The 27,036-nt window shown below is 36.5% G+C and overlaps 1 protein-coding gene across 1 annotated transcript; it reads right to left on the bottom strand.

The window, feature by feature from the left end:
• Nucleotides 1–368: 368 nt before the first annotated feature.
• FAM199X (family with sequence similarity 199, X-linked) lies at nucleotides 369–27,036 on the bottom strand. Its single transcript, XM_081126614.1, has 6 exons — nucleotides 26,505–27,036; nucleotides 18,280–18,499; nucleotides 7,036–7,185; nucleotides 6,625–6,786; nucleotides 5,071–5,331; nucleotides 369–3,183 (listed from the first exon to the last, which is right to left on the bottom strand). Exons 1-6 carry the CDS (start codon nucleotides 26,699–26,701, stop codon nucleotides 3,013–3,015), a joined length of 1,161 nt encoding a protein of 386 aa, XP_080982740.1. The 5' UTR covers nucleotides 26,702–27,036; the 3' UTR covers nucleotides 369–3,012.

Consider the following 27,036-nt stretch of genomic DNA (forward strand, 5'->3'; position numbering starts at 1 on the left):
TTTTAAAAACTCCATAAAATGAGATGTCCACCCAATCTATAAAGTCAAAATTACAAGTCAGTTTCTAGGATTAATTCAGTAATACTAATTAATATTAAGGACTGAGGAAATGGAAAAAACAGCCACAACTTAACAAAAAATGAGACAAGTCTCATGGGGAAAAATGTGTCATTTAATTCTAAGTTTTTGTTGGAAAACAATGAACTGGCCCTTTATACTCCACTATGCTTCAAACTACACCACCTTACTTTAATTCCATTGTAAATCTAAAAAAGACATGGCATTTTGTTTAACTTGGGGTTCATACTTTAAAAAGCTGTGGTGGGGACTGACAGACTTCTATGATATTTCTTTTTCTTCTTTTTATTGAAATATAATTGACATACATACAAGATCTTTAATAAAATGTTTCTGGAAAAATCTGAGGGGACTTTATCATGTTCTCTGTTAACAAGGCTTAGTTGGGGCTTATATTTAAAAAGAAAAAAAAAAAAACAGAGTTGGGTTTGTTTTAAATTGAACTCAGAGATATAACAGACTGAATAAGTTATTATTTATTCCAAGAAAGAAATAATTCAAATTTAAATTATCTACACGAGGCATTAGAACAAGGGTATAGCACATTAACAAAGACAACAGAACTTTTTGTCTTTTTCTGCTGGGTTTTTTTGAAGGGGAATGGAAAAAAACATTATAATCTCCCTCTTCAGTCATACGCAAACCCAAGTTGTGTTACTTTTTTCTTTTAATCAAAGGAAGTATTTCAATCTCCTCCAAACCCACTTTATGAGCTATCTCTAATTTATAGTACCATAAAGACAGTTCACCCAGATTTACACAAAATTTCATGGTGCACTTTACTATAAACTCTCAAACCTTTATATACTTTTAAAATTGGCTTTGTGGTGCTTTGGTAAACTTGTTTAATAGTGACCTAAGTTAAATCTGAGGTAATAAGACTATGTGATTGTTGGGAGAGTAGAGAAATTCGCTTTATTACATCACAACCCTGTTTAGGATTTTCTCTTACTGGTCACTGTCAAGTAAACTGTTTCAAAGTGTTTAACAGATAAATTCTGCTCTGTGGTCTCCAAAAGGGGCCTGTTTTCTTGAATAGCAGATAAAGAGAACAATCATTCGCTAGAATCTGCTTTTGCTAAGAGCAGACAGAAAATTCAGCTGTATTTGCTCTTCTCTCCATTTACTCTCCCTATACTTGAAAGGGAAAACATGAGTTTTACCTTTCCACCTTCCTCAGAGAATTCTGGGGTCTATCCCCAAGCTCTCTTTGGGCTCTCTAAGCTGGTTAGGAGCACCAAAGAGGGGTAAGAGGAAAGTCAGAAAAACTATTCCACCTGATAACCATATATGCATATATACTTTTATTTTTTATTTTAGTAACATTTTAAAGTATAATGGTCTTCAAAATGTTATAGACCTCAGCAAAGCTGCAATATATCAATTTTTATCCTCAGTTTCAATTCTTTAATCTTCAAGGAACCAAAATGAAATCAAATTTTCAAAACACATGACTATAAGCAAAGGTTACGCCTTTAGATTAAGAATTTTAAATTAATAATTTAAGTCATTAATCTTTATCTTAACAAGTTACTTGCTATAATTAGAAAGTTAAAAAAAAGTAGAAATTCCCATCAACTTCTGACTCCAGTTTTAAAAATACTGACTGCAACTCCTATAGTATCATGATTACCTTCCAAAAGTTATCTACAATAAAATAAAAATTATGAAAATCAGAAAGCAGCTTGATTGTCAGTAGTATCAGTTTCCACCTTCGTTAGCCCATGTGAATGATTAAAGATGTGTGGTAGAAGAAAAGGAGTCACACTACTTTGAATGTTCATAACAAACTCTCCATGAAAGCATTTAAAGAAACTCCATGATTTCACATTTAAAATTAGTTCTACTTTAACCACCAACAACCTAAGTTTCTTTTCTAATATATCACTGCTTTATGTATTTCTAAAGTTTTATAGGGAAGGTTAGCAGAACTGTAAGGGTTTCCTTTAGTTAATTTTGAACATTAACCTGTTCACATGCCAGATGCTGTTATACCAAATATTTTAAAATTAGAGCTGTGCTGAAAAAAAGAAAAAAAAAAAGACCTCCAAAAAGAACTTGAGATATTTTCTGCCTTTAAGACAGTTTCACAGCCTTAAACTTCAGAAAGCACTTAAAAAGTAGAATGAGTTGTTTTAATTGCTTTCTCATTTGAATATTAATCAACATAGCATCGAGTCTAAAATTCAGCTCTTAGTAACACTATTTCCTCAGTAGTCATCACTTACAGAAAGGATTCTAAATGTACATAAAGTGAAAAACAAAACCAAACCTAACAGGAAAGATAGTAGGGCCTGTTTTTACACTTCTGAGTTAATAATTAATGAAAACAGATAGAACTAAACCTATTGAAGGCACTATTGTAAACAGCAGTCCACACTCCATCCCCACAACCTCAAAAAAAGACTTCCACTAGAAACTGAGAATTACGCTGTGGCCCTTTAGAAAAAGTAAACTAAGAAATCATAACATTAAGGAAACTGAATTATGATCTCTACACATGTACATATACTGACATAATAAACTACTTGTCAGCAGTACCTTGAAATCTTCTAAACTTTAAAGTTACTATTTGAAAAAACCTACTTAACCACCCTAAAGTTTAAATAGTCAAAAGATTTACTGAATCAGTGGTTCTTAAAACTAGCGTGCACGACAGAAGAACCTGGCGCTTGTTACAGCACAATGCTGGGACTCTCCCCTGGGGTTTCTGATTCACTAGGTCTGGGGTGGGGCCCGGTCGTAAGCATTTCTAACACCTTCTCAAGTGATGCTGAAGATGATGGTCCAGGGACCACCTGCTGAGAACCACTGGCCTAAATTATTAATGGTACATCAGCACAGCCCTAACCAAAAGTTTGGTCAAGATGCATGTAAACGAGTAAGAATAGAATGCTTTAATGCTTAGAAAGAATGCTGATAACTTCACCCTTATTACATCAAAACATCTACATCTGCTTCGTGGTCTTCCTCGGTTACTTTCAAGGACAGCACTTCTTCGTTAAGGAAGAGCCCACTGAGCCGCTCCTTCCGAGCCTGCCTCTGTTCTTTCAGCTGCCTCTTGCGTAAGGCCTTCTGCTGCAACTTCCGCTGTTTGGATCGCTTCTGTCAAAATAAAATTTTCTAAATCAGTAAGGTTTAGTTCAGGCATGTCCACCCCAAAGTATTTTACAGACCAAGTTCTGTATTTTCAGAATTTTTAGAGGTGTTCAAATTCCTCTGCAGTATGATCCTGCTTCCAGTAAGTGAGCCTCTGGCTTAGACTTGAAAATTATTCTTCAAGAGTCTATTTTTATGGTATTTGACCAGTGAATCTTCTGATAAGGGAAGGTTGAAACTTGATCATTTTAACTAGTTATGGATAACTAATCGTTTCAAAGATTTAGAAATCAAATTAAGGTACATTGGTGTCAGTGCAGAGTGAACACATAGTAAACAATACTGAACACAAATGTAGAGAACATCTCCAAAATCTCTAATGTGCCTTTCATTCAAAAGCACTAGCAGTTTTACCATGACTGGAAAAAAAAAATAATGTATTTTCCATATTAGGCAAATACTTTCTTAAAAGCCCGTTAGAAATGCAGTGGGCACTCTATTCCTTGTCACTGGTGAACCGTTGCTAAAAAAGAATGACCACAGATCCAGAGGAATCCCTTGGCAACCAACAAAGCTGGCTACATTTCTGTTACTTCGGTAAAAGCCAGAGAAGAAATCATTGTGTATCGTCTAGTCACCACTGGGCTCCCAAAGAGTTATAAAGATACCCCTATCTTCCTTAAGTTCACTCCAGACCACTGCTGCAAGAGCTGAACTCCCCTGCTAAGCGTCACAGAACCATACATATACTTACACTCCTATTTTTATATGCTCAGTATTATAGACTTTTTTTCTTTTTCTTTTTTAATATATCTTTATTGATTTCAGACAGAGGAAAGGAGAGGGAGAGAGAGAGATAGAAACATCAATAATGAGTCATTGATCGGCTGCCTCCTGCACGCCCCTGACTGGGGATCTAACCCACAACCCGGGCCTGTGCCCTGACCGGGAATTGAACCCTGATCGCCTGGATCCTAGGTCGATGCTCAACCACTGAGCCATGCCCAGCCAGGCCAGACTTTTTTCATTTGTGAAAACAGTAGACAGAAATTAGAGAAAGCATTATTACATTTTTATAAAAGGGTTAAGAAGAAACATTTAAGACTAAAACATTAACAAAACATTTAACATACACAAAAAACAGACAGAACTTTCTTAGGAGTTAATAGACAGCAACATCAGCAATATAGTGAGATGCGCTCAGCAAGTGAGTTAACAGTCACTATTGCAATCCTGAGACTCACTCATTGTTTCCATCAATTTATCTTACTTAAAACAGACACAAAAATCAGATAAAATTGAATGATATCGCAGCAGGTCACAACAGTATTTCAAAGCACTCAGCCTAGAAGGTTTTGTTCAATTGTTCAATTGAACCACCTGCTTGCCAACCCTACCCCCTTATGCAGTCACCACAGATTTAGGGAAGATTACCAATAGAATGCCTTGGTATGATTATTTGGTACAGTGGTGCCTCGGTTTTCAAATATTTCCGTTGATGAACATTTCGGTTTAGAACGCTGTAAACCCCGAAGGAAATGCTTCAGTTTTCGAACAGGCCTTGGAAGTGGAACACGCCACACGGCTCCCGCTGAGAGCAAGATCCTGAGGCCCAGCTGTTGGCTGCTGATTCTTCAGTTTTCGAAAGTTTCAGAACTCGAACGGTCTTCTGGAATGGATTACATTCGAAAACCGAGGTACCACTGTATAACCAAATATCGTACAAAAAACAGATCTGCATATACATAATAAATAAAAGAATGTAAGACAAAAAATTAAAACCAAAGCCCCTGGGCATCTAAATAGCAGGATAAGTTTAACTCTTCAAAAAATTCATATGAGGGGGTATTAGTGTTAATATTGAAAGGTAACGTTTTGTATTAAATGTTTTACTTTTGAATCCCGAATCCGCTCTGCTGCACTTGCAGACAAGTTGCTGTCGCTGTGTGCTCGACTCATGTTGGCGCTGGAGTTTGAAGCAGAGTTTCCAACACTGGACCCACTGCTGCTTGCAGAACTGACCATGCTGGCACTGCTGCTGCTGGCACTGGCACCGCTCACTCCACTGGTGCTTGCACAACTAAAGTTGCTTCTCTTCCAGGCCTCTCTTACAGGCCGTTGGCGAGGGCTATGCTCCTTGATATAGTTTCTGACCTTGGAACACGCAGATAAAAACTGGTTACTATTGTTACTTGAGGTTCTACCCTCAAAATACCGGAGAAAAGAAGAATGGTGTACTTAAGTTAAAGGACTGTCAAAAGTGTTACAGATATACATAGGTAGAATATAAGGACAAAAAGAAATCTCTTGACAATGTTCAAAATTCTAGAATACATATAATGGAGTCAGATTTTAAAAGCACACAAAATATAATCAGTAAATGAAAGGCTACTGGCCTCCAGAATTTAGGATTATAGGATAATAAGAGTCAGAGAGAGAAACTAACAATAAAATAATATAGATGAGATTTTTAAAAGGTCTCCACTAAAGATGATTTATGTAAAATGCTAATTATATCTAACATTAGGGTGTCTCATAAAGCTTAGCTAGGGGCCTATGGTACCTGCCTTCAAATGCAAGGCATCTATTTACCATACTATTGAAAAATGGGCTGGAATATAGAAAATTATAGTAAGTCTGTTGAGAGACATACTGAAAAGAGAAAAATATTTCATAAATGATAAATGCAAAAAATTTAAAAAGTAGAACGTTTTAGCTATGTACCAGCGAAAAAGAGAGCACTAAAAACTGTATTTAGAAGATAACAGAAATGTGTATTTCAAAATAGCAGAAGGAAAAATTAATTACATTTTATCCTAGCCAGACTCAATTACTCCGTAAGACTACTCAAATCCTTCAAGTTCAGATGTTCATTCAAGCATACCTCTCAATCAGTATTTTCATTCTGTCGATCAATCTTTTCTAAGCTGAGTTAGAATAAATCTATATTTTAGTGTAACCACCCCTCATGTAGTGAAATTAAGTTTCAAAGCCTATACAACTAAAAAGCAGGTTCTAGACCCACATGATCCTGCCAAGTGAGATGTACATAAAACCTCTTAAAACCACGTGTTCTCACCTTGGCCAGTTTGGCTCAGTTGGTTGGGCATTGTCCCGTGTACCAAAAGGCTGCTGGTCGGGACACATGAGCCAGTTGTGGACTTGATCCCTGGTAGGGGGCATGCAGGAGGCAGTTGATCAATGTTTTGCTCTTACACAGACATTTCTCTCTCTCTCCCTCCCTTCCTCTCTCTCTAAAAATCAATAAAAAAAAATCTTTATTTAAAAAAGTGTTCTCAAATATTACCATCATTTTTCTACTATTACATGTCACAGCAGTGATTTTTTACCTTAATTATGTATGCATTTACATATGATTATTCAGTATACATGTTATAAAACAATGGTATTTTTAATAGCTGAACAATCTGTATTTTCTATACATACCTGCTTCAGTTTTTCATCTGTGAGACAGTTAAGTTCAATAATAAACTCACTGTCTGTAGGAGAGATTTGAGCAGAAGGATCAATTATTTTAATAATATCAAGTTGCTCCCGAAGACCCATCTCAGTACTGACTTTACGACTCAGGTACTCAATATATTCCACCTATGTGATGAAAAATTATAATAAGCAAGATCAATGCCAAAACCTGACTGTTTAGTGTGTCATTTATAATGTGTTTTAAATACCAAAGCACTTAATATTATATTTGTTCCCTATAAAGCAATTAGTTATAGCTCAAATTCAGATTCACTAAGCAATCCATATTTACCCTGTGACCTTAAACAGGCAATAAATTGAGCTTCACATATTCTCCACTTATATGCTTTTAATTAAGAATGCCAAGATCTCTACCTGTTCATCATTTGTCATTGCACTCCAAGGAAGCTCATCTAAATTCCGATGCTTGTTTTTCTTTTTAGGAAGCAGGCAAGGTGAACTTGGAATACTGGGTATGACATCAGAAAGCACATCACTCCCACTGGCAATGTCACTGCCCGGTAACTTTATAAAAATAAGGAGAAGGGGGTAGGGAAAGAAAAATATTTTTAAAAATACATTTAAAATACCACAACATATTTTGTATTTATTAAAAATTACTTTAATCAAAGACTAATGATAAATACAGAATCAGAAGACATTAATTCCGATTCACTCCTATTTTAGGCAGTACAGCAGCATCAATATACTCTGTATATAGTCAGTCACTTATTCAATGGGAGATATTTTCCAAAAGCTTAAAATCAAGACCTGTTAAAGTGCGAACTTAAGAGTCAATCATCATCAAGTTTTTTAATTCATAATGTGAATGCAGGCTAGGGCCCTTTTTCATAATGAAAAAGGAGCTCTGGTCTCCATCTCAGGAGACCTGAGTGATCTGCTGTTACCTGGCTCTTTGCCAGATACTGTGCTAGACATAGTGCCAACCTAAAGACAAATAAATCATGGTCTTTGTTCTCAAGTCTGTACTAACAACCTCGAGATAATGAAAATAATTTAAAATATGTCCTTAATATAAAGCAAAGCACTTTAAAGACCAGAAGGATTATAAAAGAAAACTTAGGGAAAAAAGGTAAGAGACAACGTGTAGGCAAAGGAGAAATGCAAGCAAGCCTAATATGCAGAAAATCAAATGTTTAAAGTGAGGTGAACAGCAAAAATATGTGCTACAATTTTGTATTGCCTATCAAAAGCCAGTTAGAATGAATTTTTAACAGCTTTATTGATTTATAACTAATATACAAAGAACTATAACATATTTAATGTACACAATTTGATGAGTTTGGACATATGCATTTACGCTGAAACCATCACCACAATCAAGGTAATAAACATTTATCACCTCCAAAACTCAGACAGGGTTTAAGTTTAAATAAATGTGTTTAAGTCATTCATCAAAAAGATAAAATCTTTTCTTCTGCAAGGACTACGTAACAATTTTTAAGACAATGCTTTTGTTTTTACAAGATACAAAACAGGACCTTTTAGTTGTTGTTTGGTTCCATAGACTTTGCAATTATATCTGAACTCTGGATGAATATCGACCAGGCTTTTGAAGTTACCAAAAGAGAAAAGCTACTTTTGCCATGAAATTACTGTAATCACATGTATTTGGCTTCCTATTGTACCCACAGCACTATAATAGGTACAGGGGATTCAAAGCAGTGTAAGTCATGATCCTCACACAAGAACTTTATACTCGAGAACATAATACAACATAAACATACAATTATACAACATAGCAAACTATGAATGTTAGGTTTGAGATGACAGGTCACCAATGGAAAGATCTAGCAGCAAGTTGAAGCTGCAGGATTAAAGCTTAGGAGAGCTACACAGGACCAAGCATTGGGGAGTCAATCGCATAAGAAGAGGGGAATGAAGCCACAAAAATAGGGTCGATCACCATGCAAGGTGACCTCAATGTTTAGAAGGAAACTGTCTAAGTTAGCTACTGCTCTTAAAAATCACATTTTCATTTTGACAGTCACTGATGAGTCCAAGTGCTTCAGTAACTTCCAACAATCTGTATGACTTCCTTTAAAATCTCATTAACAACAGTGTTTGAATTGCTCACTCTTAGCCCCGATGTTATCTATTCACTGTCATGAAAGGATGATTACTGAACATACAAATAAAGGCCATCTCTTTTTCAGCCTTTAATGTCAAAAGAGAAAATGTTTTACTATTTTCCCTTTGAAAGACTTCATTAAAGATCTCCCTAGGGTTCCTAAAAGAAAATGAGACACTCATCAGATGAAAGGCCTACCCTACTTTGAGCTCCTTTGATAAATTAGGTAGAGAAAGAAACTCTCAAAATATCTATACTCTCAAAATTTAAGAAAAATGCCCATCTAAATTTTTAGCAAATACATGCTAGGTGCCAGATTAGATTGAGCACTTTAAATCTGTGTCTTTAACTCTATGTGTTTGTTGGGGGTGTTTGTAAAAAAGGCAACTAATGACCCTTTGGTCAGTTTTTTTAAGGAGAAGGAAAAAGATGCCAAACAGAATTCAAATCCCAGCTCCACGATCTTGTGGCAGTTAGTTCACTTCTCTGGGCCTCAGAACCCTCCGTATAAGTTATGGTTAATGACATCCACCTCAAGGATTGTTGAAAGGTTTAAATTAAATTAGGTAACATGCCTGGCACATAGGTGACACTTAATAAAGTGGCATATTTTGCGTTTTCCATCTCTTGCCATGGTTTTGGACCCTTAAAAAAGGTGGCACAAACCCTCAGAGAATGCCATATGCTACCAAAGTGGCTGGGTTAAGTTTCACAAGGTAGTCAGTCTCTCAGAACGGCAGAAGCGGGTTAAAGGAAAAGGCATTCAGGAAAGGAGAATAATTTAGTAAAAAAGATGGAAAAAACATAGGATGAGGTTCAGGACACCAATACGATTAAAACAGAAAATCGTGCTAGGGATTTGAAAGCTACCAGAAGAAACAGAAATTTATATGCTATGTGGAAGTAAGCCAATAACACTTCCTAAGTAGAAGCAACCTGATGAAACTGGTCTTGGGGGAAGATGAGCTGAAAAGCAGTGTGGGGACAAAACAGAATGAGGAAAGACTGGAAATAGGAAGCTCTTGTTTGATCTAGGCTTGGACCAAGATAAGCAAAAATGGAAAGAAAAATGAGAACAGAGAAAACTTCAAATGAAAAACAATTTACAAGGCTGTTTATAACTGAATGGATAAGAGTAATAGCCAGATGACCAACGTGAGACCATTAGAAAACTAGCAGCATTTCAGTCATATAACCCATCCAGGGTGATGCACTCAAACACCTCAGTTATTAGAGCAAGACACCTGAAGCAATGTTATAGATCTTCTAGTCTAACACCCTCATTTTACAAATAAGGAAAAGTGATGTCCAAAGTAGGACACAAGTCCAGTGCTTTCAACTATGCAAGGATGTCTTGCCTTGCAGGTTTTGGGGATGAGAATAGGATGCAATTTGGGATATGGAGTTTGCAGTGATTATGAGAGAAGCAAGTACAAGTGTCCTTTGAAATGATAATAGTCATTTTTCACTACACTCTAAGACAGGTCACAAAGCAGAATTTATTTTTTTCCCACAGAAGCACTACAATTGAAAGTTTCATTACTGATCAAGGACTCAGCATCATATATTAGGTTAGCATTAAATAATAAGGTCATCCAAGTAGAAATGCGAAGTAATCAACTGGAGATATGGGATGAGAGCAGCAGATGTACATGACAATTAATTATATGGGCTCCTGTATATTTATTAGACCAGCAATTTTCCATTTTATACCTGATAATACGTTTCAAGATAAAAGTGCTTAGTAATTCTCACTGCATATTTTCCATAGACAAGGGTATCTGCTATATTTATATTATAATCGGTAATTGTGACACATAGGGTGAATTAAATCAAACCTCTGACATTATTTACTGCAGTATTCAGCAAAATTTTATAAGTAAGCTCATTTCTGTAACAGCTGACATGTAATTTCAGATTGCACCGCTAGGTTTCAAGTGTGACAGTTGAATTACTCTTTAAATTTTCTATACTTTCCTGCTCAACAATAAAATAATTTCTCATGCTCTAAGACTAGTTACATATATCTTTAATAATGAAAGGACTGCAAGAAAAGAAAATGATGAGCAAAGCTTAATGCTTTGAGGCTATTTCAAATGCTAAGATGCTACTTCATTCTAAGGTTAAAATCATGCCTTATTAAGTAGTTAGTATTATCTTTCCAGAATCTATGAATCATTTATATTTACTTTAGTAACTGAAACATCTGTTTAAAAGAAAGATTTAAACAGATGCAGTTTTTAATCACAACAGAGGTAACACGAATTTTTAAACTACAGTCAACAATTTTTAGTCTATATTAATCCTAACACACCATTTATAATTATCTTCCTGGATAATTTACTGCTCATCATTATAAGGTCCTACAAAAACAAGAGAGCATTTTAAACCTTTCAGCATATTTAAATAGAAAATATCCATGGCAACAGAGTACCCACACTCCAATTTCATAAGTGGAAAAACACATTACTAAGGCAGGCCTGATTTTTGTTCCAGCGTTCTAGTCAGTCATGCACATTAACAGTGAGTGATTGAGGACAGCTCCCCACTCTAACTCCTCATGAAATGAGTGAAGAAGTCAGCAATTTAAAAATGCTTGCCAGTGCCACTTTGCAACATTATACGAACTCTAAATAAGTCACATGAAATAAGCAGAAAATTGTTTCTCTGAATTATCAGGACTCCATCCAATTACACTTCATTAAGAATCCTTGTAGTCTGATTTTAAACACAAAGTGTGAGCTTAAAAAAATGAGGCACTGAAAAAGGTACCCACACAAAGATGCTCACTTCTGTCTTACCTTAAGAGAAAAAAAATTAAACACACGTACACAGGGAAATGACACATCTAGTACCAGGAACATTATGTAGTCATTTAAAAAGTCATTATGAAGATCATGAAAAAGTTTATATGTTAAATGAGAAAATCTTATTACAATATTTTATGCTGAAGAAAAGGGAACACTTCCTAACTCAGTTTACAAGGCCAAAGCCATAACAAGAAAATTAGAGACCAATATCCCTTATGAATACAGATGGAAAAATCCTCAACAAAACACTAGCAAACAAAACCCAGCAGCATATTAAAAGGTTTAGAATACCATGACCAATTAGGATTAATTCCAGGAATGCAAGGAAGAGTCAACATACAAAAATCACTCAATGTTGTATATCATATTAATACAATGAAGGAGAGAAACTGCATGATCATTTCAACAGATGCAAAAAAAAAGCATTTGACAAAAATCTAATACCCTTTCAGATAAAAACACTGAACAAACTGCAACAAAATGGAAATCCCTCAATAGGTTATAGGGCATTTATGAAAAATCTACAGCTAGTATTTATTATACTCAATGGTGAAAATATGACTGAAAGCTCTTCCGCTAAGACTGAAAAAAAGAAAACGATGCCAGCTTTTGCCACTTTTATCAACACCGTACTAGAGATCTAGGCAGGGCGATTACATAAGAAAAAAAGCTATCCATATTGGAAAGGAAGAAGAAACACTACCTCTATTCACAGATGACATGATCTTAAATACAGGAAACCCTAAAGAATCCACAGAGAAAAATAAGCTATTAAAGCTAACAAATGAGTTCAGCAAAGTTGCAGGATATAAAATCAAAATACAAAAATAGTTGTATTTCTATACACTAGAAATGAACAGTCTGAAAATTAAATTTTAAAAAATTCCATTTACAATTGCATCGAAAGAATGAAATATTTAGGAATATACTGAACCAATGAAGTACAAAACCTGGACACTGAAAACTACAAAACATCATTGAAAGAAACTAAAGAAGACCTAAATAAGACATTCCACCCCATGTCCATAGACTGGAATATTTAGTACTATTAAGAAGGCAACACTCCCAAAATCGATCTACAGATTCAATGCAATTCCTATCAAAATTCTAACTGCCCTATTTGCAGAAATGGACAACCTAATCCTAACTTTCACAGGGAATTGCAAAAGGGACCTCAAATGGCCAAAACAATCTTGCTAAAGAACAAAGTGGGAGAGCTCACACTTCCTGCTTTCAAACCTTTCTACAAAGCCAGGGAAGTTAAAAACAGTGTGATCTTGAGAAAGAAGAAAGTTGGAGGTGTCATAATACCTGATATCAAACTATAGTGCAAGGCCTTGTACTCAAAACAGCCTGGTACTGGCATAAGAAGAGGCATATAGATAAATGGAACAGAACAGAGCCCAGAAACAAATCCACACCTTTATGATTAATTAATACTCGACAAAAGAGACAAGAGCATACAATAAACACAGTTTCTTTCATAAATGGTGTTGGGAAAATTGGACAGGTACATGCAAAAAAATGAAACTAGACCACAAACTTACACCATATACAATAATAAACTCAAAATGGATAAAAGACTTAAATGTAAGTGACTAAACAGTAAGAATCCTAGAAGAAAGCACAGGCAGTAAAATCTCAGACATGTTTCATAGCAATATTTTTGCTGATACATCTTCTAGGGCAAGGGAAACAAAAGAAAAAATAAACAAATGGGACTACATCAAACTAAAAAGCTTCTGCACAGCAAAAGAAACCATCAACAAAATGAAAAGGGAACCCACTGTATGGGAGAACATACAGGGTATCCGAAAAACATGTATACACACTTTAACAGCTGATAGCTAAATTGACGTTTCGTTCTTTTCAGCCAGACTAAGCTTCGAACAAAGGAAATTCGTCCTAAAATGCTACTGTAAGTTTGAAAACACAGTTGAAGTACAAACACTGCCTTTATAATCATTCAAAGTGTGTGTACATTTTTTGGGACACCCTATATTTGCCAATGATACATCTTATAAGTGCTTAATTTCCAAAATACGTAAAGAACTTATACAAGTCAACAAAAGACAAACAATCCGATTAAAAAATGGGCAAATGACCTAAATAAACACTTCTCCAAAGAGGACATACAGATGGCCAAGAGACATGAAAAAAAGCTCAACAGCACTAATCAGAAAGATGCAAATTAAAACCACAATGAGATATCACCTCGTGCCTGTCTGAATGGCTGCCATCCACAAATCAACAAACCGCAAGTGCTGGCAAGGATGTGGAGAAAAAGAGAATCCTTGTGCACTATGTGGGAATGCAGACTGGTGCAGCCACTGTGAAAACAGTACAGAGTTTCCTCAAAAAATTAAAAATGGAACTGCCTTTTGACCCAGTGATCCCACTTCTAGGAATGTATCCTAAGAATCCCAATACAGTAATTTGAAAGAATCTATGCACCCCTATGTTCGTTGCAGTGTTGTTTACAATAGTCAAGATCTGGAAACAGCCCAAGTGCCCATCAGTAGATGAGTGGATAAAAAAGCTGTGGGACATCTACACAATGAAAGACAACACGCTGTAAAAAATAAGGAAATCTTACCTTTTGTGACAGCATAGATGGACCTGGAGATTTTTATGCTAAGTGAAATAAGCCAGTCAGAGAAAGAGAAATACCATATGATCTCACTTATATGTGGAATCTAATGAACAAAATAAAGTAACAAAATAGAAACAGAGAAACGGATACATGGAACAAACTGACAGCTGTCAGAGGGGAGAGGGGAGAGGGGGACTGGACGAAAGAACGTGAAGGGATTAGCCAAAGAACAAATATACATGATACATAGACACAGACAACAGTGTGGTGACGGCCAGAGGGAAGGGCAGGGGGGATGGGTGGAGGTGAGCAAAGGTGGGGGAAGGAATAGGGACATTTGTAATAGTGTCAACAATAAAAATAAAGTTAAAAAAGCAGTGTGGTACCGGCATAAGGATATATATACATACACACACACACACACACACACACACACGCATATATATTCAACCAACCAAATAGAACTGAGAGTCCAGAACTAAACCTATATATCTATGGCCAATTCATTTTCCACAAAGGTATCAAGACCATTTGATAAGGAAAGAATATAGCCTTTTCAACAAATGGTGCTGGGACAACTGAAATATCTACATGCAAAAGAATGAATTTGGACCCGTATCTTACACCATATACAAAAAGTAACTCAAAATTGATCAAAGACCTAAATGTAAGAAAAAAAAACTCTGAAAACGAAATAAGTGAAAATCGGCATAACCAATGTGGTGTGTTTCAAAAAAAAAAAAAAAAAAAAGACATCATAAGCACAGCATTCAAGGGAAAAAAAAGGCAGATTGGACTTCATTAAAATTAAAAGCTTTTGGGGGTGGGAGGAGGTAAAAGAGGGCAAAGGGGGTATAAATGGCGGCAGAAAGAGACTCACTTTGGGTGGTAAGCACACAATGCAACATGCAGGTGATATGTTACTGAGTTATACGCTTGAAACCTTACAGTCCTCTTAACCAATGTCATCCCAATAAATTCAATTAAAAAAATTAAAAAGTTTTGTGTGTCAAAGAACACTTACCAAGTGAACAGACACTATCAAGTGAAAAGACAACACACAAAATGGTAAACATTTTTGCAAAACATGTAGAATAAGGGTCTAGTCGCCATAACATATAAAGAACTCTTACAATTCAACAATAAAAGATGAACAATACAATTTAAAAATAGGCAACTGGTTTGAATGGACATTTTTCCAAAGAAGATATACAAATGGCCAATAAGCACATGAAAGGATGCTCAACATCATTAATCATTAGGGAAATGCAAAGCAAAACTACAATGAGATACCACTTTACAAATAGCAGGATGGCTACACCAAAAGACAAACAATACCAAGTGCTATCTCCAAGGATGTGGAGAAACTGGAACTTTCATACAGTCAAGTGCCACATTATGTTTCAGTCAACAACAGACCACATATATGAGGGTAATCCCTTAAGGTTATAACAGAGCTGAAAAATTCCTACTGCCTAGTGATGTCTCAGCAGTCATAACATCAAAGCACAACGCACTACTCATGTGTTTGTTGTGATGCTAACGTAAACAAACCTACTGTGCTGCCAGTGGTATAAAAGTATAGCACGTACAATTACGTACAGTACATAATACTTGATAATGATAACAAATGACTATGTTACTGGTTAATATATTTACTATACTGTACTTTTTATCATTATTTTAGAGTACTTTCTACTTATTAAAAAAAGTTTGCTGTCAAACAGTGTCATGTTACTCTGGCAGCAGCCTCATGCATCTTGTGTTTATCGTGCTTCTTGATTGCATTATTTTCTACGTGTTGGATTCAATCTTGTGTTGTTTTATAAAGTAACGTGCTGTACAGGCTTGCAGCCTAGGAGGAACAGGCTGTACCACAAGCCTAGGTGTGTAATAGGCTATACCATCTAGGTTTGTGTAAGTGCACTCTATGAGGTCCACAAGACAAAATCACCTAACAATGCATTTCTCAAAATGTATCCCTGTCAAGTGGGGCATGACTGTACTACTGACAGAAATGTAAAATGGTACAGCCACCTTGGAAAACATTTTGGCAGTTCCTCAAAAAGTTAAATATATAAAGTTATCACATGATCCAACAATTCCACTCCTAAGTGTATATCCAAGCGAATTAAAAATACACATCCATATAAAAACTTGTCCCTAAATGCTCATAGCAGCCCAAAAGTGGAAACAAATCAAATGCCCATCAGCTGATAAATGGATAAACAAAATGTGGTGTATCCATACAACCAATGGAATATTCAGCCACAGAAAGAAATTGCTATGGACTGTTTCTGTGTCCCCTCCCTCAAACTCTGTACCTTGAAGCCCTAATCCCAAATGTGATGCTATTTGAAGGTAGGACTTTGGGAGGCAACTAGGTATATATAATTCATGAGGGAAAGGCCCCATGATGGGACTGGTGACTTTATAAAGGGATAGAGAGACCACAGTTGCTTGCACTCTCATGCTCGTGCGCTTGAGCTCTCTTTCTCTTTTCTCTCTTCCCCTTCCACATGAAGATACAGCAAAACGAAGCCATCTGCAAACCAGGAAGAGGGCTCTGACCAGAACCTGACTATGCTGCCATTCAGATCTCAAACTTCCAGCCTCCAGAACTATAGAAATAAATGTTTGTTGTTTAAGCCACCCAGACTATAGTATTTGTTATAGCAACTTGAGCTAACTAAGACAGGAATAAAGTACTGTTACATGCTACAACATGGATGAACCTTTAAAACATGGTAAGTAAAAGAATTCAGAAACAAAAGGCTACATATATGAGTCCATTTATATGAAATCTCCAGAAAGGTAAGTCCATAGAGAAAGTAGATTAGTGACTGCTAGGTGATGGGGCCGGGGGGAGTTGGGACTATCTCTTAACAGGTATGGATTTCTTTATGGGCGATGGAAATGTCCTAGAATTAGTGGTGATTGCTACATAACATTGTGAATATATTAAAAATTGCTGAATTACACACTGTAAAATTATTTAAATGGCAAATTTTATCTTAATTTTTTTAAGTTTAAAAAATTATAATTTTTATCCAAATCACATTTACAACTATACATAAAACAGAAGCCTTTGAAATTATATAAAACAAAAATATAGAAGTTGTGGATTTTTTCTGTCCTCATAGCATTTTTTATAACAAGAAAAAAATTGAAACCAATCTAAATTATGATGCAGCTATCAGAATGATTGAGATATATTAGCTGAAAAAAGCACAGGGCCAAACAGTGGTTGACGTATGATTTAATTCTATGCAAACATACTTGTATCTGCACAAGCTCTTAAAAGTGCTAACCGCAGCAGTGTGGAACTTGGAAGCTCTTATTTTTAATTTTATGTCATTCTATATTAGTTTAATAAAATTTGTTTGAAATAAAATATTTCATTCCTCTTTGGAATACAACTTCCAAGTATTTAGATGGCTTTCAAACATATTAAGCATTCAAGTATCTGTTGAATATAACATTTGCTGTATGCAAAAAAAGCTTCTTTAAATGTTATTGTCTTTCACAATCAGAAAATGGATATTGCAATAACACAATCTATATTTTCTGATAGACTACATTCATTATCAGGCAGCATTTCCAAACAATTTGCCACAAAGCCATTTTACAAGAAGAAAAAACACTATCAGGAAAAAAAAATTTCTACATACAAAAAGAATACAAAATGAGAAACTATATTTCTAATAACAGAACTCAAAATTATATATTTATGGTAATAGTGGTTTCTGATCTTAGATATATAACATGACCGTGATATAAGGATGCTATGCCTATCAGGACATGAAAGCTATTATAATGTAGGAAGAGTAAATTTGCTTAGATTCATGCATGGAAAGGTACTGATGATATATAATAATGGGAACATTTTACAAGTATTAAATTATTTGAAAATCTACAAAAGGATATTAGTAGTATCAGAAGCCTAAAAGGTACATCAGCAAAAATAAAGGATACATATTCCATCTAATTCTTAATGCTGACAGAGAATCTGTAGGATTAGATAGACACTGGAGAAATTTGCTTTGAGGTAGAGATGAAAATATCACAAGAGAAATTCATACTTCTTAGGAAATAATGATGGCAATATAAGGGAAAAAACCTACCTGCCATTCAAACTCGCTGTCCGACCAATCCCAGTATGTGCTGATAGAAGAAGAGACATCGCTGCAGACACTCCCCTCAGGAAATAAATCAAAAGAAGTGAAGTCTTGATCATCTAACAGGGAATAACAATCATCTTGATCTCCAACAGAAACTGATGAAAACAGCTCCTCACTGCATTCCGAGCTGGCAACACTTGTTCCACAAGAAGTTAAGTTCCACCTTTAAAAAAGGACACAAAAGAAATCACAACAGGAATTACAGAATCCACCTAATTTAAAGATATAATACATTTATAAGGAATGGGGGTCTATTTGGGGTATGATAATGATATTGTGACTATTTTCAAAAGAGCCCTTATCTTTTAAGGCTATGGACTAAAATATTTATGAATGAAATATGTCTGGGATTTGCCTCAACATAATAAGGATGGGGTTGACAAATGAGTAGGGGTATTGATAAAGCACACTGCCATATGTGAATAACTTGCACAGGGTGATGGGCATATTGGGTGCATTACACTAGTCTCTCTAACTGTGCATCTGTCTGAAAATTTTTATAATACAATATTTTAAAAGAAAAATTTACTTAAATTAGGGATAAAGTAAAACCTTCATCCATAAGCAAAACATATAACATACTGGTTATGAGTAAAGCTGTGGTCAAACTGAGTTCAAATTTTTGCTCTGTCACTTGCCTGCTATTTGATCTTAAGCAAAACACACCCTCTCCAAGCCTGTGTCCTTATTTTTAAAATGCAGTTATTGTGAAAACTGCAAGAGAGTGCATATAGAGCTTTTAGCAGACATAAAAAGCGCTCATTACATGGCAGCTATTATTATCATTAAAGGAAGACAGCAGTCATTGCAGAGCAGAGAAAAGCACCAACAGAGTACACAGGTAGAAACTCAAAAGTGTTTCTTTTTTTTCTTTTTATTGATTTCAGAGAGAGAGAGAGAGAGAGAGAGAGAGAGAGAGAGAGAGAGAGAGAGAGAGGGAGAGAGGGAGAGAGGGAGAGAGGGAGAGAGGGAGAGAGGGAGAGGGAGAGGGAGAGAGAGAGAGAGAGAGAGAGAGAGAGAGACATCAGTGATGAGGAGAGAGAGTCATGGATGGGCTATATCCTTCATGTCCCCTGCTGGGGATCGAGCCCACAACCTGGGCATGTGCCCTGACAGGAACAGAACCGTGACCTCCGGGATCACAGGTCGATGTTCAACCACTGAGCCACGCTAGTGGGGCAAAAGTGTTTCTTATATTTAAAAACCTTTACATATCAATGTTATACATGATAATTACAAAGGTGTTTGAATAAGAATGGGGTAACTAAGGAGATTAAAATGACCAATAATACCCAGCAATAACTAATCTGTAATATTCTGGTACCTTTTCCTGCATGAATATATATTTTTTCACAGAATCAGCATTCTGCATGTATTTAAGTATCCAGCTTTCTTTTACTTAACATTATCTACTGAGTATTTCCCCAAGTATATTACTTTAAAAAAAAAAATTTAAGGCCTATATAATATTCCATTGGTTAACTGTATCATAATTTATTTAACCTTATTCCTTCAATAATATATACTTAAGCTGTTCCCAATTTTTTGGTATTACAAGTAATACTGAGATAAAATATTTTGTTTGTAATTACTTATCCAAATATATAATCTCTCAGGATAGATTACTTGAAAGGAAAGTACTGAACCAAAGAATATAAACACTTCTAAAGACCATAATATACTTAGTCAAATACCTTTCTGAAAGGCTGCACCAATTTACACTCTGCAGAGCAGTATATAAAAGTGCTCATTTCACTACAACCTTAACAGCACTGGAATTTTCATTTCTAAAATTTTACCTGATGAGAGAAAACATTTTTACATCAATTTTTAATTCTTTAATTACTGGTAACATCAAAATTAAAAATTTTATTAGCTATTTTGCTACAGCGTTTTTCTCTTCATTAATGTTTTCCTTATTGGTTTTGTAAAGAATTCTTTATGCATTAAGAATATTAACATTTCATGTGTAATATTTGTTGGAGGGTTATAATTTACTTATTTTTTTTTGGTCTTGAAATCTACAAGTCTGTTTTCTTTTGTAAATTTCCAGTTGCTTTATTCTAGTAAGGCGATAATCTTCACTGCTTTGGCAGTAACCTAGGGAATTAATCCTTAAGATAGTGATTTAGTATATTCAATACTAATAAGGTACTGAAATAATGATTTCCTGAAGAAAAGCCTTTTACCTATAATTAGGTTGTTTCTCATTCATTAAATCCAGTTTTTTCTTGAATTGTGTATTTCATTTTTTAACTCCCTCTCTTAATTTGTATGATTAACCTTAATTCCAAAGTTCTTAATTTATAAAATTTGGGCAGCCCAGCAATTTCTATCGCACTTTTTCCACTGAGCTAAAGATAAAGTATTTTAAATAACTGAAACAGACACAGAGAAACATACACCCTAAACCATTAAAGTTCAGTAAATATAAAAGCTGATGTCAACAAACTTTTATTAATAGGCAAATTATAAAATTCATCTAAGAATCCAAGGATATACCTTGTAATATTGCCTAATTTCATCACATGCTTGCTAGGTAGCAAGTATCCTCATTTTTTAAAAATCAACATACCAAGTAGAATTCACCAAATTGCCCGTGTTATGCAAGAAGACAATATAAAAGCTTTGAACAGCAATCGTAAATTCTGTCCTAGACACAAGTAAACTGTCTACATTGTGTCCTGTGCAAACTACTTTTTCTCTTGTGCCTTCAAATCCCACATGACTTTTTTTGAACCTTTATTCCCTGACCCACTCAACCAACATTTAGTCAGTATCTTCTATGTACCAAGTACTGTGTTATATGCTAGGAAAAGCTGTTAGATAATTGTTTTTAATGAGAATTCCTTTTCAGCTTGAAAATCTTTGGTAGAAATGTGTATTTCCCTCTATGAGCAATAATGACTTCAAAAAAATCTTTTTAATAATCTTATGGTTAGATCACTGACCAGGGAGTCAGGAATTTTACAGACTTTATTATTGGTTTCATGTTATCTTAGAGCAAAATCAGGATGTTCTTCAGTTTTCCAGATCCATGACTTTATAACAGATACAAAAGGGTTCTGGATATTCTTAGAAGCCTTTTTTCTTTTTAAAAAATAATTAACAGTGGCGTGAAACCTGGCTCATACTTGAAACAAATCATTTACAAAACAGAAAAATAGCATGTTTTACTATTAGAGTTATTTTTAATTCTATTATCTTCTAATTTGCAAATATTTTTATTGTTAAAGGCAATGTGGATAAAAACAAAACAGGAAGGACTTTTATCCACTACTTGTGGTAACGTTAAATTGGCATAATTTTTCTGGAAAGCATTTGGTAGTGTATATATATCAAGAGCTTTAAAAATGTTTATTCCTTTCGACTCAGTAATCTAGAAATCTATCCCCTTCTCCAAACAGAAATTTGGGGAAAAAGATGTACACACAAACATATCTAAACAATATTATAATAGCCAAAAAGGGGAAAAATACATGACTCCAAGGATGGGGAACAATTAAATAACAGTGTTTTATAGTAATAAAAATCTTATTTTCAGACTATTTATTGAAAAGGAAAACACTCACAATGTAAGTGCAAATAACATGGTCACAAATTATATATATGGCCTGATCCTGATTTTAAAACTTGTATGTGTACATAAAAAGAACATTAAAAGCAACAACATCAAAATATTGACACTTATCTTTAGCGAAAGGGATCATGAGTGGTCTATACACTTTTGTATATGCCTACAATTTTCTATCGTGAGCTTTCATAGAAAAATTTGTGATTCTTTTAGACTGTTCTGTCAGTTTCAAATATGTAACAAATAATTACTGTGTGCACGTGCTTAGCACTAAATTATTCAAATTTACAAAGCCTTTACATCTTATTCCGCTAAGAGAAAGCTACCTAAAACTGAGAGCCTAGCTATAACCATAAAATTATTCACAAAGGAGACTTTCTCCACTACCTTAAAAGAAAAATGTCGAAAAGAATCCCAATGAAATGGGGTTTAACTCAGTAACTAGGCTTGCTGCCCAAATTTTAATTTTTTTTTAAAAAAGGTAAAGCCAAGATTTATCTGCAAAGCTTTTTCACTAAGAATACACAAAAGACTTTCAATGGTATTTTGGTAAAATTAAGAAAAGCACATGAACCATATACACATTCTTCTGAAGCCCTTTTTCTCTCATGTAGACCTAACCATTACCTCTCAGGATGAGAATCCAGCCAGTGAGTACTGTGGAATAAAATCCTCCTGTCAGGCTGATGAAAGTCATTCCAAATCTATGCCATTCACTCTAAGGGTCCAGTCCCCTAATATCCTGAGTATTCATCACTGACTCACCGCCAGAATCCCCATACAGCAAGCCTGACCTCGGCTACTCCTGTGGAGCCCCAAGTCCCAAGTCAGAGCAGAGGACACAACCCCCCTAACTCTCTTCCCAGTGACCTCAATAGTCTTGGGATCATTACACATTCCTCCTACCCCCTCTACAGTCTGAAAATTAAAACACTCCAGGTCATTGTTAAGGCTATTTCTTCCACTTGGGCTTCTGAGTTAATCCCATCCATCTCCTGCCATACCACCCTCTCCTGTATTTTCAATTTCTCCCTTTCCTATGGGCTGCTTCTAAGGAGCTAAAATCTCTATTCCTGGAAAAGAAAAACTAAACAAGGCCAAAAAAAAAAAAAGAAATCTTCACTTTATTTTTTCAAATATTACCACATCTCCTCTCCTTCCTTTCACAGCTAAATTTATTGAAAAGTTTCATCTACTGCCTCAACCTTTGTAACCCACAGTTCCATTCATGTCATGCTCCTGGAATTTCTATTCTGATTACTCCCAAATCTACATTCCTAGCCTGGATAGTTCTCCAAAGCCTGATCCCCATTTTTAACTTGTCTCAACAAGTCCCCAAACCAAATTCCTCTTGCCTCTGTAACCTCACTTCATGGAACGTGGTTCTCCACCTGCAACTCACAGCTCTTCTGCACCTTGATTTCTACTGTGGGTGGTACAAAAAGCACACAGTCAACTTGGGGTTTTTCTGGTTACTGTGACTGTAAACAGGGCTTTAAAATCACATAACCGAGTAACAGGCTTTACATAGTATTTTATTTCCTATCCTGCCAATAGGGTGTACAAAAGTGAGGCACTGTCCTCCCGAACACTTTTCACAATTTTTCAATGTCAAAGTTACGGATATACTCCCGAAAGATGAAAAAAAATAACACGTAGAGTAGTTCATATTAACCCCCTTTATCTCACAATTTAATTATAGGACCTATCAATAACATTATACTTTTTCTCAATTTGCTAAATGACATCCTTTTTGATGATGGTGGAGGTTGGGGTGGATAACTGCTAAGACAAAACCCACAACTACATCAGAAAAATCCTGTTCCCAAAACCAAAAAAATAAAATAAAATAAAAATGTCTTTAACATTATATACCATATATTCCATATCGATATTGATATTTCAATTTTAAAATATTTAAGTCTTTTTGCTTATTGAAATTTATTTTATTCTCCCAAAATTTCAGACAAACCCTACTTGGTCATAAAATCCTAAAATATACTACTAAAAAAGTGTAGGCTCTTAGGAAACTGGCTATGTTCATGTAATTTACTTTCCACTGAACCTAGACCAGTGATACACCAATCTAAGTAACAGGTGACTCTAACCTGAACACTACACACATTCAACCTTAGGGATCATAAGTAATAGTGCCTGACTTTCCTGGTCAATGAAGGTTGCAAATATAGCCCAGAGTCCAATAAATGAACAGATGCAGAACTGTCATCGTCACAGCACTAAGGCCCTTATCAACAGCATTATTTAAACAATCTCCACAGTTTTCTTATCAGGCAACAAGGAAGAAGCAAAATAAAGGTAAATCAAGTGTCTACCCACTGACATGCTTTCTACTTTCAATGAAAATTTTTTTATAATGACTAAACCCAAAGCAGAATATCAGTACTCAACTATACAGCTATGATTTTTGGACTGTTGCTTGAATTGGTGAATGATGTGATGTGAATAAAAAAAAGTGACACATAAAAACTCCAAATAAAAGAACTCCCTAAACTTGATCCATATACCTGATTTAGCTGTTTGCTTCTTCCTGAAAAGAAATGACTGGAAACATATGGTCCTCTCAAACACCATCATGAGGAAGGATAAGAAGGCAGAACATTTCAGAAGGAGAAAAGATTTAAAAAGCAAGGTAACCCGGGGAAGAAACATCATCTGCTATAAATATTGTGAATTCTGCTTCCCCTAATCTCTGCTGAAAAGGATACAAAGAAAGATACATTAGACCTCCTACTGCCATTCCAAGCCTTGCAAAATGCAGGGGAGGAGAGGGGGGTTTTCAAAAAGCAGGCAGTATCTAGGAAAAATAACACCTGACTTGGGAAAACTGTGGCTGAACAGGAACTTCCTCCTCCATCTTCACTGCCCTATTCTGCAAAACAACCTTGATTTTACAGCATCTCTAAGAAAAACACGAGGAACAAATGGGGAGGGGAAAGCTGTAGGGAACATATTATTCTCTTTGCTTCACTCCCCCATCACCCCAGCCCATTTTGGCAGGGCTTACCCTCAGCCTCTGTCCTTACACTCCCTTGACCTCATTATCAGAGCAAGCTAGTACTGAAATCATTTCACTTTTCTGTGTATTTAACCGAATCCAATGCTGCAAAATGTAAGTATCAAATATGTGCAAACATATTATTTCACACTATTTTCCAATGCAAACAATCCTAAGCATACTAGATTTCATGCATATGTGACATTCATGTAATAGTTACCGCATGGGTTAAATAGGCTTCTGTGAGTTAGTCTAAAAAACTATAACCACCATTTATAACACTGTAGCCATTAGTTCTGTTCCAAGTTTCAGCACTGGCTCCAAAGGAGCGGTCCTGGTTTTGCCTAACTCAGTTTTATGACCTTGAATTCAGTCTTTTCTCTCTGGACCTCAGTTTACCACCACTTCCTTTTAAAATGTTGTAGTGATGTTTCGGATAATTGCTTAACTATAGAACCTTGCTTCCAGATGATAATAACTTTCTTTTTTAGGTAAGAATCATGTTTTATACATCCCTTGTATCTGGTAGAAGCTCAGTAAATCTGTAGACTGATTTAAGAGATGGCCAGGAAAATACAAAAGACATTAAAATGTGAAAAGAAGGGTTGTTCGTGCTCATATTATAAACTGGATGAGAAATCAGAACTAGACTCCTTAATTCAACTTCTATAGCTGAACCCCTCTCCTGCTCTCCTTTTCTCCACACACCTTCCCAGTCCTTTGTATATGTATCTCAAACATCTACCTATATTAAAGGTTGGGGCTAAGTGTTAAAGCATCTTCAAATCCCCCATATTCGGTATAACACTTAAATGCTTGCTTGAGAGAATTCCCCAAAATACTCTCTTCTAATAAAACCAGTTAGGATATGCACCCCCTGAATAAATTTGTATTAAGCAAGCCTGTCCTAAGCCTCCCTCCATCTTTCCACCCAGGGAGCAAACCAAGGCATGTGCTACATGAAGGAATCTTCCAGATTTAAGCTTAAACATTTTGGAAGGGCCTAAAGCTCGAAGGCAAAGAGTTCATAAAAGAGAAAGAAAAAAAAAAACCGTCCGGTTTCCTAGAGCTTCGCTAAAAAATGGGGGGGGGAGGGTAGAAATAGAGTTGTGAGACAGGTTAAAAATTGGGAAAATTAAGATAGCTTTAAAAGTACCTTTCAAAAGATCCATGGGTTAATTTTGAGCCATTCAAAACCCACTTACCGGGAATGGAAGGGGTTAAACTTTTGCGGGTGAAAGGAAATGGGAGCAGCTAAAAATCAAAGGTGGGGATTTGGGATTCGCAGAGGACAGACGAGGGGAGGGAGGAGGAGGAGTCGCTACGGTCAGATGATGAATGGGGAAGAGAGTAAAATGCCGGCCGGCCTAAAGGAAAATCGGGAGGGCAAGGGTGAAAAGAGGGAGGGGGAGCGGGAAGGGGCCCAGGAATGCTGGCTAGTGGGAGAGAAAGGTGGGGGAGGGGTGAATGGAAGTGCAGACCCTGGGCGGAGCGCCAGGCTCGGGGGGTGACCCAGTGGTCCCAGACTTGAGGCAGGGGTGTGGGCAATCCGCCCCTGCCCCCAGCAGCGCTTCATACCTGTTGGTGTGGAAGCGGTGGAGGGGGTCGGTGCGATGGCAAGAGGACAGCTGGCAGCCGAAGTCGCTGATGTCCAGGCAGCCCGGCTCCTCGCTCGGGCAGGTGCCCACCCCGCGAGGGGGTCCAAGAATCGGGAAGGGTTCCTCGGGGGTCAGAAACTTCTCGTACGAAGTGGTGGCTGATGCCTCGTCGGACATGGCTGGAGATGGCCGGGCTCAGGCTACCTCTCTGGTCCCGGGCTGCTCCCACGTCCGCCCCTGCCCCCACTCCAACCTGTCCACTGTCGCCGCCGCGCCTGGCTTTGCCCGCCACAGTTCACTAGCAGGCTGATCGCCGCGACCCGCCGCTGCCCCGGCAATGTGGCAGTTGCCGAGGAGGTTGCTCCAGGCCACTGCAACCTGCCGGCCCCCGAGTCAGTTTCCCAGTGGCCTCCGCAGCCGCCCCAGTCACCGCAGCTGCTGCCACCGAGCCCAGCCTCGTCAGCGCAGCGCCGCCGCCCCAGGCCCGCCCACTGTGCTAGCTGCCCGCGACT

Source organism: Miniopterus schreibersii (assembly GCF_964146895.1).
Source record: "Miniopterus schreibersii genome assembly, chromosome: X".
In the NCBI taxonomy this organism is placed as follows: domain Eukaryota; kingdom Metazoa; phylum Chordata; class Mammalia; order Chiroptera; family Miniopteridae; genus Miniopterus; species Miniopterus schreibersii.